Below are 15,367 nucleotides of genomic sequence, written 5' to 3'. Positions count from 1 at the left end.
GAGAGAAAAAGCGCATTGTTTCTCCAACCCCTGAGCTTAAAACTGCTTGCAATTAGGCTGTTTTTCGAACGTGTTATGTCACAGATTAGCACAGTCTCGAAATACCGCCTTCAGCAACACTATAAATGCAGAGGGAATCAGAACCATTTAAAAAAAGCAAAAAAACATGACCTCAGGCCTTTCTCCTGGTGTGTCCCTGAGGGGCCCCAGGAGAGCCCTCCGCCTGTACCTGCTGCTTCGCAGGGGTGGCTGCACCGTTCTTTGGGACTTGACACCTTCTCCAACGAGCTTCAGGGCCTTGAAGTCCCTGTGTCCCTGATGTGAATACGCTACGAAAGTATTTGTGGGGTTTTCCTTCTCTCTGTAGCACTTTTTGGAAGCATTAAGAAGGAAACCTGGTACGACTATTTCAGTTTTACAGATGAGCTAACAGCATCTTAGAGCTGGGAAGTCATTCCCAGTCATTCCCAGTGTACCTCGTACACCAGCCACAGGACCAGGTATGGGACCCCAGTGTCCCCGTTTTCACTGTCTGACCTGACCACCTCTCCCCAGCCGTTATGCAGCGTGCACAAAGCTAAGGGAAACCAGTATGTATTTCTTAATAACTAACCTATTAAAGCTCCTCCTGTCAGTGAGTTCCATTCTGAAAGCATTCAGCCTCACACGCTGTATGAACTCTAAGCATTGGCAGGAATGATCCCATGACACCTGTAACATTTCTGACTGACAGCTCATCCCAGCCAAACATCTCCTCTGTGCTGCCTGTGCCCCAACCCCCCCCCCCGCTGGCTCCACTGCTATTTTCTAACTGGTGAAATAACAGGACCAAAAAAAAAAAAAAATAATAATCACTGTCAGAACAGAGCAACTGGTTTACTGGCCCGGCTATTTCCACTTCCCCCAGATTACAGCCTGTTCCAACATGCCTACTCAAAAGTCATTTTAATGACCCAATGGGTGTTGCAGTTCTCCTGTCCAGCCAATATAGATGCTATAGAAGCTGTCTGCATGAGGATGCAGAACTTTTAAAAAAATAACCATACATTTGGAGTGACTGAGGAATTTAAGTGCTTTGTACACCTCTCATGTTCCTGTCCCAGAGAGCAGAAGGGACATAGTTCATTACACTGGTCATGGCTTGGGAGGGGGCAGCAAGAGAGCATGAATAAAAATAATAAACAGCTGGAAAATGTTCTCTTCCTGCCTTAGACCAAACCTGAATTTATTGACCCTTTTTAGTGACCGCATGTAGGGAAGGGCAGTCTCAACCTTGTTTGCTCCCTGAATTAGCAGGATGTGGCAAGATTTAAACCATCCACCTCCCTCCCCCCTTCCTCTTCACCTCTTCCCTTCCCCCAGTTCTGCAGCCATCACAAAGGATTTTAAAAAGAGCTACAAAGACATTCTTTTAGGCTCAGGCAATTCCAGTAACCTTAGAAACCAACAATAGTTGGGAGCCTGGCAGTTTGGCCACAGCACCAGGCTGCTTTTCTCTTCTCTCACTGTCCCTGCTGCACCTTTAGCTTTGCTCCCCAAACCCTGCTGGACTGGAAGGCAAGATCCAGCATCACGTTCAAAATAAATAGTAGGAAATAAAGGCAACAACTCGCTCTGAAACTCATCCCACTTCACCAGAGTCTGCTCAGGCACATTAGGACCAAGCTGGAATAGCCTCCATGAAAATTTGCTGAATTTTTCACGTGGTCAGATTCCCACTGAAGTCAAAGAAAATTTTTGCTTATGCAAGGATCAGAGGAAACTGAATGGGAACACTGTGATCCGGGCTGCAGAGCCAAAAATGGGAAAAAGAATGGAAAAAGCATTTTCTGTTTTGTTTAGCCATCAGTGGACTGAGCTCTACTTATATTGCCATTAATGTTAGAGTGAACTGAACTGTCCCCAGCACAGAACAGCACGGGGAAGGTGGGCACAGTCCAGGCCCAAGGGAACAATCTGCTCTCAGTGTCCTGCAGCCCTGGAGTTCCCAGTAACCACCTAAATGTGTCCAGGATTTCAGGCTCCTCTTCCAAAAAGGAAAAAAGTAAAACTGTCAGAGACAGGAGCTGAGGGCCTTGGCTTATCTGGTCATTTCTGATTCCAGCAGAAGTGTCAGGTTATTCTATGCAGTAAAGAGGATTGCAGTGATTTACATGTTGAGAATTAAACTGTAAAGATCAGAAGGTGCCATGGTGTGTGAGCACGAACAGCTGATGCTGGCCACCACACAGAGCACCACAGCAGAGTCACTCATTCCATTCTTTTACACTGATGCAATGCTCTTCGGTATCAGTTTGAATCACAGACTTTACTCATGGGAGGAGAGACATATATAAAATGGAAAAAGACCTCTCTAGTTTCTGAGCAAAGACTCCCACCCAGTCAAAATTCCTGTCAAGATCCACCTGCCCATTACTAGGTTGGAGTCCACTTGATTTTGTAGTCCGAGTGCTGTGTGAGACTACACAGCTTCAACACCATCAGTTTGGGACAAACTTGTAAACTCCATCCCTTTTTGCTAGTCTAAGTTTAGAGGGACACAGAGCTACTGGCTATTTTTGGGTCTTCTCCAATTTATGTATGCTTTTAGAAAGAAATAGGCTGTAACAACTCATTATTTTTATCCATTTGTGGGATACGTCAGTGCACAAAATCGTAACTCTTGGTCCTTTTTTGACTGGTACTGGACAAAGAATATAATATGGTACAGTATTATTGTTATCTAAAGGACAGTAAGTGACTAAGTTACGGCATCATTCTCAGACTTGGCAAGCAGAAGGAGAGAAGGTCCTGGTAATGGAGCACCTTGGTCTCATTCCGAGCAATAGATGTGAGGTGTTGTTCAGCTGTTATTATGAGAAGATCCTACTAAGGTTTGGGAAGAGGGCAAAGGGAAGGCAGTATTTCAGCACTCCCACGGGGTGATCGTTGCTTCTGGGAGTGAGGAAACACACTCTCCACCACAGGCCCCTCCGTGTAAGTTGAGGAAACTCAAACCCAGGGGGCAGCTAGGAACGTCTCACCAGGGAGGGAAGGGTCTGCGCCGAGGGTTGTCCTCCCCTTACCTGTACAACTTCTTTCCTCACGTTGACGATATCTAACCAGTCGTGGAACCTCGGGTAGCTGTTGAGCTCTGCTGTCCTGTCGTTGAGGGGCACGCTCAGCTTGCATTGCCGCTGTCTGTGGATGTAGTCAATCAGTTTCACCTGTTGGGATCCAGAAAGTAAAGTGTAAGTTTCTTGGGATGTGTTGTCACCTTCCTGGGCGATGTTTGTATGGTAGGTAGCCAAAGGGGATGCTGGTTTGTGAGTGGGGCTCTTCCATGATAGAAGAATGACATACTTACACACGCACTCAAGGAAATGGATACGGGAAGCATTTCCCTCACACTGAGCAGCTTTACTCTTCACCATTACAGCAGAAGGCAGGACCTTGCAAGACCCATCCCTGCAGGACTTTCTCCTGGTGTCAGGCCAAAATACGAAAGGGCGCCCAAACCATTTGAAACAATTAAATACACTCAGTTGAAAGGCACTGCACATGTACATGCAACCTCCTCTGGATGCTGTGGGTATTGTTCATCTAACCTGCAGGCCTATCCACCCGCTCATGCCATGTTTGTTACATTCTCTTACATCTGGCCTTCATTTGGGCTAAAAGATCACTAAGGCAGGAATAGCCAAAGTACCCAAAGGCTCTGAGGCCCCTTATCTGATAGGCATTTCTTTTACGAAATCAACATTAAAACAAATGATCTTCAAAGAACAAAAATTGAGGCAGTTGGACCAGATGGTCATGGTATGTCCTCCATTCTACTGTGAAGTTTTCTTCCAAAGCTTTTATCACCCTACCATCTCATGCCAAATGCATTACACAGAAACCTTCACTTCAGACACAGCAAAATAAAATGGCAAGAAGGAATATTATTTGTGCCTTAGGTTTGCCTATCAAAACGAAAATATTCTCAAAAGATTTCTCACTATGTCACATGTTCCCATGGGGCAGACTTCAGCTTCAAAACCTTCCTAACAAAACAATGCCTCAAAGCAAGTTAGCTGATCCGTGATTTATAAACTACAACATGTTCTCAGTCAACAAATTTTAGCATTTGGGACAAGATCAGACTACAAATGAAAAGGAAAAAACAAGCACAGGTTCTTTGACCACTATAATATCTCTCAAGTTTCTGATCAAAATATTTTTGGTCTCTGTATGTGAATGATGCTGGACATCATTTGTGTGCACAATCTCAGTTACACATGGGCACGAGAACTAGGCAATATCTCCTCCTTCCCCAGATAAAGGCTATGTCAGATATTATAGGGAAAAAAGATACCACATTTGATCTCAACTGAATGACCCCAAAGGGAGCCCAATGCTTTTGCCCTGCTCACCAGTCTGGGAGAGCTGCAGCTGAAACCAGAGGAACCCTTTAACCATAACTTCCTACCATGGCTTTGGAGCGTAAGACCTTAAAGAAATTACCTTGGAAATCCCACTCAATTGTTCTCAGTCTCAGAACCTCTTTTTATAAAAAGGGGATGGCAGCACTTCCTTTTTTCCACCCTCTGCTCTCCAGTCAGACCCCTGCAGCAGGGCAGGAACCCCTTCTTCTGCCAAATTGGACAGGGCTGGCGAATCTCAGTTACACATGGGCACGAGAACTAGACAATCTCCTCTTTCCCCAGATAAAGGCTATGTCAGATATTATAGGGAAAAAAGATACCACATTTGATCTCAACTGAATGACCCCAAAGGGAGCCCAATGCTTTTGCCCTGCTCACCAGTCTGGGAGAGCTGCAGCTGAAACCAGAGGAACCCTTTAACCATAACTTCCTACCATGGCTTTGGAGCGTAAGACCTTAAAGAAATTACCTTGGAAATCCCACTCAATTGTTCTCAGTCTCAGAACCTCTTTTTATAAAAAGGGGATGGCAGCACTTCCTTTTTTCCACCCTCTGCTCTCCAGTCAGACCCCTGCAGCAGGGCAGGAACCCCTTCTTCTGCCAAATTGGACAGGGCTGGCGATGGGCTCAGCAGAGGCCTGGGCACCACCCACAGCCACGGGAACATAGTGCCCTGTGCCCTGTGCCCATTACTTTTTTCCACCCTCCGCTCTCCAGTCAGACCCCTGCAGCAGGGCAGGAACCCCTTCTTCTGCCAAATGGGGCAGGGCTGGCGATGGGCTCAGCAGAGGCCTGGGCACCACCGACAGCCACGGGAACACAGTGCCCTGTGCCCATTATACAGAAGTCAGCCCGATCCTGCCTTAGTCAGGACCTTCTGCTTCCTCACTCTCACACGTATTTTCCCGTAACAGCCTACCCAGGGAGCTCTCCCATTCACAGTCGGGTCAGAAATGAGCTTGGAGATGCTGTTCCAAGAATTTTCCTTGCTAAGTGCTTGGTTTAAGTTTTTTCTGCTTCTCATTGTACTTTTTCCCCGCCTCCTGGCTTGGCTTTGTATCCTATGCATTCTGACCCAGTACAGCCAGCTGTCCCACATCAGATGTGACTCTGCTCGTTACCCCACCATTGCAAACAACTCTGTGCCCAGCCGGGGGTAACTCCCATAATTAGGGGGAGGAACTGGAAATGCTGTCTCCTACGGTTAAAGCAATTGTTCCAAGCTATCATGGATCTCGACTTTTGCCTATCTGACCTAAACCTCCTTTTTTAACCGGAAAAACCTACATTCTCCTCATTAGGGTTTCATTCCACCCAAGATACTTGGTTCTTATTGGCTCCAAATGCGGTATGTTTGTATCCTGGTTTCTTCCCTCAAAAGACATTAGGGAGGAAGAGATCAGAACGAGAAAGAGCTGGCTTTGCTGCAGGTAAAGACAAGAACAGGACAGTCAAAGCCCGGACATGGGCAAGGGGAGCACATCTGCCCTTCTCGAAGCAGAGTGTGTCTTGGCAATCCATGAGCTAGAAGCGAAGTTAACCAAGAACACAATAGGAATGGAGGCCATAACAGCAACAAAGAACGGGTGTGAATAGAGGGGGAAGGTTCCCTAATAAGAGGCAGAAAGAAGAGGTTGCTGGAAACTTGAGGACTACTTAATAGGCCCCAATATGCCAGAAGTCAACCTACATAAATCAAAAATAGCTTCCCAGCTGTGCAACAGATATGCCATGGAAAGGGGAAGAAAGGCAGAAATCACCCAAGCCTTCTCTTTTCCGGAGGCCGTTCCAAGCAAGGTTCAGTGACGACACACACTTTGATCCACCAACTGCAACCACAACATCCAGCCCAAGGCAAACAAGCCAGCTGGGTGTCTGTAAGCCGCGGTAGGCACAATTCCCAGGGTACTGCGGTGTGTTCCTGCCTCTTCCCCGGGTCACCTCACCCCTTCCCCATTCCTGGGCACACCTCAGGGCGGCTGAGCACCCAGGGAAAAAGCAAGATTGTTTGCAAAGTGATTTTGAAACTGGTACAGCCAGGCTTATGTGTAAAAGTAGCAGCTCTGCTCCTCAGTCTGATTGTGATCTGTGATTTTGGTGTAGGACCTCCCAGCAGGCAAGATTTATTTTCCTCAAAGAAGGATGGGGTATCAGCACAACCTGTAAAGCTAGAGGTTCACACTTAGCTATATGTAACACTGATTATGTGCAAGTGCCTTAAAAGTAGCAGATGACCCCATATTATAGCAGAGAACTGCTAGCACTGACAGTGGCAAGAAAAGGTGTGGGAATCTGTTGGAAAAACCTTGGTGGAAGGCAAAATGGACTTAGCATCGATTTATAAACTAAAAATCACAAATTAAGTAAAAGAAATTATACAAAAAAATGTACGGTACCATATTATCCTATTACAACCTGCAGTATCCCGAGGACAGCATGCTGCTTTGGGGGAGAATATTCTTGAGGTACAGCCACTACTCTTGCATACCCCCCAAAGTTCTCACCAATTTCAGTGTGACACCAGAAGCATCACATTTAATGAGTAAGAAAATGGACCTTGGCTCCAGGGAGCTGGACTCCACTCCTGGCTCTGCCACCAACCTGCTGTCTGACTGTGAGCAAATTAAATAATCTGTCTTCTCTTCCATCCTGCACGTGGCTCTGCCCCCTCGGACTGCATCAACTCCCTGGAGCAGGTGCTGGTTTTGTACGGGTTCAAATATTTTCACTTGACAAGTCCCATCCATAGCATGAACTGCTGGAAGGCACTCTGTGCAGCACAGATTTCAATGTCAATCTTTTCTTCTTCACTGGGATATATCAAAAATATAATTCTCAAAAATGGAAAAGTAGTCTGACAGCACGGATCTGAGCATCTGAGATTGCCAAGCCTGGTTTTCCCATGATAACTCCTTCACATTTACTCTTCAAGTCCAAATTTGTTTTTCCCTAGACCTATAAATAGTATATTTGCATTCTCTTCCCACCCTACATGCACCACACTTCTCCCCTAGGATGAATTTCATTTTGTTATTTCCTGCCCAGACTTCTAACTAAACTACATGGCTTGGCTTTAATAGCTGAGCTGTTGCAAAACCCTTTTCTGAGAATATAATAAAACTTCTGGGTTCAGTGACGCACATAAAAACCCACAAACAACATGCAGGTCCCCAACCACAAACTAGACAGAGAGATAAAGCCAATAGTAAGCTATTCACGGCCTGCTTGCCAAATGGCACAGCCTGCTCCTGGCAACGGCAAACCCCACACCAGAGGCAGCGACACTCCAACTGCCTCGGACCCACAGAGATGGGAGAGAGCAGGAACAGGGGCAGGATGTGGAGCAGCTGGAGTAAATCCCTGCTTACGGGGTGTCAGAGCTCTCCTTCTCTCTGCCTGGTGCAGCTGATGGCCAGGATTTGCTCCAGGAGCTGCACATGTTGAAGGTACGGTCCTGGATGCACCTTTATCTTAGAGCATTTTTAAAATGAATATCCTTTTACTGCATACGTGAGAATCAGGCCCAAGACGGTTAAGAAAAAACTGCCAAGCTTGTGCTTTTTTATTTATTTATACAAAATAAACAGCAAATCTCTTGAGATAGGAGTTTGCCCATATCCATGACCTCAAGTCAACAGTTGGAGTTTTAATGGCTACGAACAAAACCCAAACATGCCCAAGTTCTTCAGCTGCACTTCTGCAGACAAGGAAGCACAAGAAAGCACCAGCGTCTGTAAAACCAGTTCACTGTCACCAGCGTGAAAAATTCAGGAGTTCTTGGCAAGCAAGGAGGTATTACAAACATGAGTTGGAAGAATTCAGTATCCAAACTGCAGCCCAAATATTTCTGACCTCTGGGTAATTTATCAGAAATCACATTCTAACTTAATTTGTTGTGGTCCCTAACCAGAGAAAAGAAGTTTTGTGCATTTGGGGGTCAGCTGTCTCTCAGCTTTTTTGGCAACTATGTTTGATTCATGTTTAGAAAAGTGTACCTTATCCCAGCTTTTGCACTTGGCCAAAACCCAATCAGCCTGAATTCAATGCAATTGATCCAAACAAACAGGGAGCCAGTGGCAGAGGATAGAAGAGTTTACATTTTTCTTAAGTTTTCCCTTGCCTTGCTTATTCTCATGCTTTTAATCCACATATCTTAGAATACCCTATAAATGCTGCAAGAATAACTATTTTAAGCTCACAAAAAAGGGAAACTGAGGCACAGAATGGAAATTACACATGAAACAACTTGGGGACAGCCAGAGGGCCTCTGCCATACCGAAGTACCAACCAAGACTCCTTCAGAATATCAACAGTTTGAGACCAAGTCTGATTCAGTCATACATTTCACGACCAAATGCCGTGTTTTCACATTGTCACTAAGCTTACAACGTTCTGCCACAACTTTTCCTGATGACTTGAAACATACAAAATTTAGAAGAAGGGTTTTTGCAATACCCAAACCAAACAATTGTCATTATCTAATCAACAAATCAAGCACATGTCCAAAACCAAATCACATTTCTCCTGTCCCAGGAGATGAAATCTCATAGAGTCTGGCAGCACTTAAGAACATGATAAATACGAGCTTACACCAATACTCCCAAGCCTACAACCACTTACTGCCTTGTAATTTAACAGTAGCTGAAGTTTGAAGAGGATCAGATCGATGTATGACCTGGCTCTTACATGTGGCTAAGAGAAATGCTAATCATCTCTCTTCCTTCAGACAGGAATTAATCAGGAAGGAACTCCTCTATTAACCTCCTGCCAAGAAGAGGACCCTGAGGGCAAGGACTCACTGGGAAGCCCCGGAGACCAGCTGCTGCTGTAGAGGACACTGGAGCTGGAGCAGAACCTCACCCAGGGAGGGCCGTTCTGCATTTCTACCCCCTGACACAGAAGACAGAACCTCTGATCTCTGAGCCTATCTGCATGGGACACTGGGAAAAGTAAGATGAGTCATTTTAAGGCATCCAGTGAAAGTGGATTCACTTCACACCTTTAGCTGACTCTTATCTATTTTCCCCAGTGCCATTACACAGACAAACCCTAAGTCAGACCAAAAAAATTCTTGAGCAACCTGAGCGTTGAAGAGAACACAAAAAGGTCAGAATCTAACTTGACAAATTTGTCTCTGAAGTCACGCTCAGCAATCATGTGAGAAACCGATAAGATCTCCACAGCCACTCAGAGAGCAGAAGCAATGCAAGTGCACTTCAGGACACTTTTTTCAAAGTCATCTGAGTTAAAAAAGGGAAAAAAAAAGGTGCAACTGAGTTGATCCATGCAAAGGAAAGAACTAGTATTGCATTTTTTAGAGCAAGCTGCTCTGTGTGTGAGGCTGCTTGCTTGGAGGTATGAAAGCAGAGAGCTGGAGAAGAACCTGTGGTCTGAGCTCAGAAGGCTCCTGTGGAGATGGTGGCACAATGAAACACCTCCCCGACCTCAGCAGTGCCACTGTCCAGACACCTGGATCCCAGTAACAGGGAGAGAATTCCCAACTGGTGGACAGGTGCAAACACCAAGGTAGTAGAAATGCTGGTTGGTTTCTCCAGTTGGGCAGCAACGGTCAGGAGAGCAGACCCTGCCCTGGTAGGCAGTAGTCAAGGTGATCACGGGTTGGGATCAGGCTGCCATTGAGCCCAGAGGAGACCCAAAGAAATACAGCAGGATGAAGTACCTGACAAGAGGAGACACGAATAAGGCCAAAGAATGATTCTGAAGAAATAGTGCAGAGGTTTTCCCGGCCTGTCCCGCAGGCTGTGCCCGGAGCCAGCAGCAGGTGGATGGAGGGTCACAAGACAGAGCTTCCAGTCTCAGCTCTGCCAGGCCCTGCAGACACAGGACAAGCCACCTCACGCCTGCCTGCGAGGCCCGCTGTGCGGTCGGCCATCCCAAACCCTTCTGATAAAACCCACGCTCTGCAGTACCCTTCACCCAACAACAAACCAAGTGTCCTCGCAGCCCCAACACGGACCTGCTCCTTCTGTGAACTTGCTCTCAGCAGCTGACTCATCTGAATGCCCCCGGGTATCAGAACTGCTATCAGCCCCTGATCACAGCAGCACCGAGCAGCAACTGGAGGCTCAGAAATGCTCGTTTCCCCTCTCTGTTCAGAGGACTGGCTTGTTGCACCTATAGGTACAAAGATACCTTAAAACAATGTGGTCTGTTCCCTTTCCAGCATACGGAGAACTAAAGCAGCGCCTGGTTTTGACTGGTTTAAAACCAAATCTGCCTGGTGACGGGGAGAGAGTGGGTCTGTACCCTTTTAACATGACATATGTTCATTTTGCAATGAAAACTCATGCAAACCTGTTTGTAGAACATTTCGTTCGACCACATGGAAAACCATCCTTCCCATCTGTGCTTTCATTAGGAACACTCAGATGATGCAGGATTCAGCTGGAGAGTCTTAGAATCTCACAGACTTCAGAACTACCTTGGAAGCGTGGAATTCAACAGGGATTTTCAAGGCAAGCACAAGAGCTGCATAGGAGCAAAATGTACAACCCAACATAAGATGACAAGATGCAAAAAACAGTTCAAGGAATTATTTTTATCCTAAAAACTGAGGTGACTCCATTTCTCACCCAGATGGCTTCGCCCTCAAAACTAACAGAGCTGAATCCAGTAAAGGTTGATATTTTGACATTATTTTCACCAGCCATATAGGAGTAAGGCCAAGCGAGCAGACCCACACAGAAACAACCAAGAGCCTGTGGCTCCTGCGGAACCCGGGTGTCCGCAGACCCACACAGAAACAACCAAGAGCCTGCAGCTCTTGGGTGTCTGGGCTGACTTAGGGACTTTTGGTTTTGCTTATAAAAGAAAAGGAAACAGTTTCTCAATGCATTGCTAAACAAACGCTGCAAAATAGAACCCCCAGCACAAGGCAGCAGAAAGGTGTATGGGTAAGGCAGGCTCTGGGGGAGGGAAAAAAAAGGGCCTGAAGAGAAATTAGTAAATAAAGGCAGAGAGAGGTAGAGGGACAGGGAGAGATGGAACACCAGATGGATGGATTTTCCTTTGAATCTTCAGTCATGCCTGAGGCTGACACAATGGCCGCTGCCCAAACACTACAGTATGTTATTTCTGCTTTGTCAGATGATGCAGACAGCATCATTTCTGGGTCACTTGGAGGCCACATACCACCCCCTTTTCTCTCCCCTCCTTTCTTTTTCACAATCCCAGTGACTGAGAGCTGCAAACACCCAGCTGAGGCCTCCCCACCTAAGAGTGGGAGGATGAAACTGCACAAGCAAGTGGTTCCCTGTGCCTGATAACGCGATTCTCTTCAAAGACCTCATCCTAGGGGGGCAGCCGAGCCTAATGCAGCTGCAGGAACGGCCCTCTGCTTAAATATCAAAGATTTCACACCCACTGCACACTAAAAATGAAAGCCCTCCCCCTTCCTTTTTGACCTGAGGACATGCAACTGCAACAGCATGACTGAGAGCGCTCTGCAGGACTGAAAACTGTACTTACCCTCTGCTGAGCACAACCCTGCTGCTGCCACATCAGATCTGCAGCTCAGCCTCCTCTGGGCTCAGCCTCCTCTCCAGCACCCATCCAGCTTCTTCAGCCACGCTTCAGTGGGCTTAACTCTATTTCCAGATGGAGCACAGGAAGACTACAAACACTTCCTCCTGCACCGAGTGGATACTGAGGGGTATCATTACTCCTCTGGCCCACAGAGCTGTTAAAGTTTCCCATCCACTCGTGAAATTAATGCATGTGCCATTTTAGCAGGCTGGTGGATTTACCCTGCTATGAAGAACACTTCTGTCCAAGCACAGCACACCTCCTGCTCTCGGTGATTCCCTCCACAGGGCCCCCAGGCCCTTTACCTGTTCACATGCAGCCAAATCTCAACCCTCTCAACCAACTGGGTGACCATCTGGAAGAGTATCACCATCAGTCCGGAACCTGGTCCTCAGCAGCTAAGGCTTCACAAAGCCTACTTCCACAGAGTCTTGGCCCCCAACCAAGGTCTTTAGCAGTAAGTTAACAAGCATCTGTCAGACATGGACAAGGCAGAGCTGCTCATGCCTTTGGCAAGACAGCAAAAAGGATCTCCTGAGATCCCTTCCAGGGATTCTGTGTTGGCTGAGACACTGACCCACATCATAACAGCACTGAAAGAAATCTGGAGAGCCTCAAGAAATCAAATAATTCCATTTTCCTAATCCAAGCAAAAATCTTTCTTGACAGCTGGGGAAACCTAGGCTCAGATCCCTCCTCTCCTTCCTATTTCCTGCACCCTCCTAAGCAGACTGCTGCAGCCAGATCCCCTGCAGCCCTCAAGAACAAGTCAGAGCTTACAGACTTTGATGGTTCCAGGTCTTACAGTCTTCGAGGCTCAGTTCCTGGTTTGTCAGAGCATACAGGGTGCTGCCCTACTTCACCAGCTGGGGAAAAGGGAGGCGTTTATGAGGTGCTCCGATCATAATACAGCACAGGCTTCTTAAAGTATTGCAGGTAAACAATTACTTGTCCAACTTATCTGCTGTAGCTCGTAGTTATACAGAGCCCAAATGCAGCCCAAAGATAATACTAATACTCTGCTTCTCCCTATAATTATAATTGTTCAGTGTCTTGGCAAATCCATTGTATCTCTCCTCCCAGAAAGAAAACAACTACCCCAAATCCCCCGCCGGTTTTACAGTGATTGCAGCCAGAAAGCAGCAAGTGACAGGGAGAAAGATCACTAAAGGTTCATAATCTGGAGAGGAAACACCAGGTCCCATTTTGGGGATACAGGATGTGTTATACAACCCATGGAGCTCTCTGTAAAATTCAAAACTTAAAATGCCTTTAAAGATAATACCCTCCATCGTTTTTATGATGGCACTAATCATTCTCACATCTGTAAAAGAACCCACAAGTATATTTGACTGTATGGGGAGGGACAGGGGGATAAAGAAACCAACAACCTGTGCTTGTGTAAAACTGCAGCACAAATAAAGAAGTTGAGTTAATGGCAAAAGATACAAAGTCAGACATTTCCTTCAGCAAGGTCAGGAAGGGAATGACTAATTCTAGGTCCCCGTCATATTCTTGCACTTCCCTTTCCTCTTCATTGCAAGCCTCATCCTGCCAGGTACTGAGCACCCCAGCTCCCGTCAGACAGCGGGGGACCAAGGGACAACACCTTGTGTGTCTGGCCTGAAAGTCCCCAGAGCTCCTTTAACGAAGCAGTTACTGCCCGGGATGCTGTCCCTTGTCCCAGAGGGGTTTTTCCACATTTCTCTTCCCTTTGCCTTCCCAACTGTGTCCCTTTCATCTTACACATGTCTATATAATTAATATTTCTATATATAATAAAATACATTCACAAACCTCCCGCCTCTTCCACTGGCTGGGGAATGAGGCAGATGAGCAGCTTGTTCTCTGCAGCACTTGAACTTAGTAGCAGACCAAGGGAAGGAAACAAAACACAACAGAATCAAATCCTCTGCTCATTTGACTCAATTATTTGAGCACTTCAAGTTCCACCTTCCCCTCCTCCCTCTGGCGCACACACACTTCCCCAGACTTTGGGGAAGAGGTTTATACAGAAAAAGTTTAAGTCTACCTAGGAGCAGGCTGCAGGTCCTGGAGCTGAAGACATGTCTCTGCAGCCTGGGAAATCTTAGCTAAGAAACCTTATTCTGTGAAATGCTCCAAATTATTAGCTTTCTGCGAAAAAGAATGGAGCTGTTTTGGCAAGGACGGGGGTCACATTTCTCCTTTCACAGACACTGCGTGAGAAAGCTGCCACGGCTCACTGCTCACATTTTGTTTTTCCAAAAATCTCTTTGGGGCTCTGTCTTACTGGTTAACATTTGCCTACAGCAACCACATGGGGTTTCAACCATTATTTAAGTACAAATACAGTATTTAGAGTGGAGACACCTGAATCCAGATTCCCACCCCACAAAAGAACATTTTTCTCTTTGTGACTCTGAGACTTTCATCTAAACCATGTTGAGCCCCCTTAGAAAGTGAGGGATAATATAGTTGCTGACCTCGCAATAGTTGTGTGAGGAAAAATACACAGGAGACTGATAAGCAACAATTGGCCATACAACAGACAGTTCTGCAACAGCTATTTGGCATCATACAACAGCCTAGAAAGATTTTAATCAACACTTGAAAAACGATCACACACACGTACAAAGACAACAAGCTCCAAGTTTAGCATCTCTCAGCCTGATACAATATCCATGACTTCAGTGACTTTCCACAGAAACCATTCCGCACATTTGTCCCTGGGTGTAGAGACAAGGAGGTGGGGTTTTGGGCTGTTTGAGAAGTCTATCTGCACAAACAGTTAAACCCAAGACTTCCATGAAAGTTATTTAGGTAAATTTCTCATTTTCAAAGCATTCCGTGGAAACAAATCAGAGTTCTTAAAACATACTTTTCTAATTAAAAAAAATGCATTTAAAAAGACGTCACTTCTGCATTAAGTGTATAATGAAAGACAATGTGCCAGTTCAGGATCAGAATTTAATCATTTTGTGTGTGCGTGTTCAGAATTATTTTATGCAGAATTTGTGGAAAATCTGAGCCTGACTTTGTGCTCCAATTGGGGATTGGAATAAGGCCTTTGGAGCAGGAAAGTTCTCATATTTGCCATCACTTCTACCCAGACCTCCTGATCGCTCCAAGATGCGGAAAACAATCCCAGAGCATCAGCCTGTAGCAACACTTCTACAAAGTGATTTATACACTTGTTCCTCTTCCATCCACTCATCTGCTGAGCTTTGCCATTTTTTTACATCTTTCACTTTTCACGCTATACAGACTCCTTCGGAATCATTCTTCAAAACACTCTGTCATCACCCCTTTCACATTACATGTGCTTAGCTATGGCCCTTTTGTCTTAGTGCATCTCTTAGATTATCCCCTGGAGAGTGAGCTCAGCAGCCTCCGGGGGTGAGGATTTGTGCTGTCTCTTGTTGAGATGACTGCAC

At 46.0% G+C, this 15,367-nt stretch overlaps 1 protein-coding gene across 5 annotated transcripts in view; it reads right to left on the bottom strand.

Moving 5' to 3' along the window:
* The window catches only part of KSR1 (kinase suppressor of ras 1), a 71,762-nt gene that overhangs the window by 35,710 nt on the left and 20,685 nt on the right, over positions 1-15,367 (bottom strand). For all 5 annotated transcript variants that reach the window (XM_014965417.1, XM_014965590.1, XM_014965509.1 and 2 more), the window contains exon 2: positions 3,066-3,206. In XM_014965417.1, coding sequence (XP_014820903.1) covers positions 3,066-3,206 — 141 coding nt within the window. The remainder of the gene's footprint in view (positions 1-3,065; positions 3,207-15,367) is intronic.

Source organism: Calidris pugnax, unplaced genomic scaffold, assembly GCF_001431845.1.
Source record: "Calidris pugnax isolate Ruff unplaced genomic scaffold, ASM143184v1 scaffold45, whole genome shotgun sequence".
Classification (NCBI taxonomy): Eukaryota; Metazoa; Chordata; class Aves; order Charadriiformes; family Scolopacidae; genus Calidris; species Calidris pugnax.
Note: the sequence above shows the minus strand (reverse complement) of the source record. Positions and strands in the feature narration are given on the sequence as shown.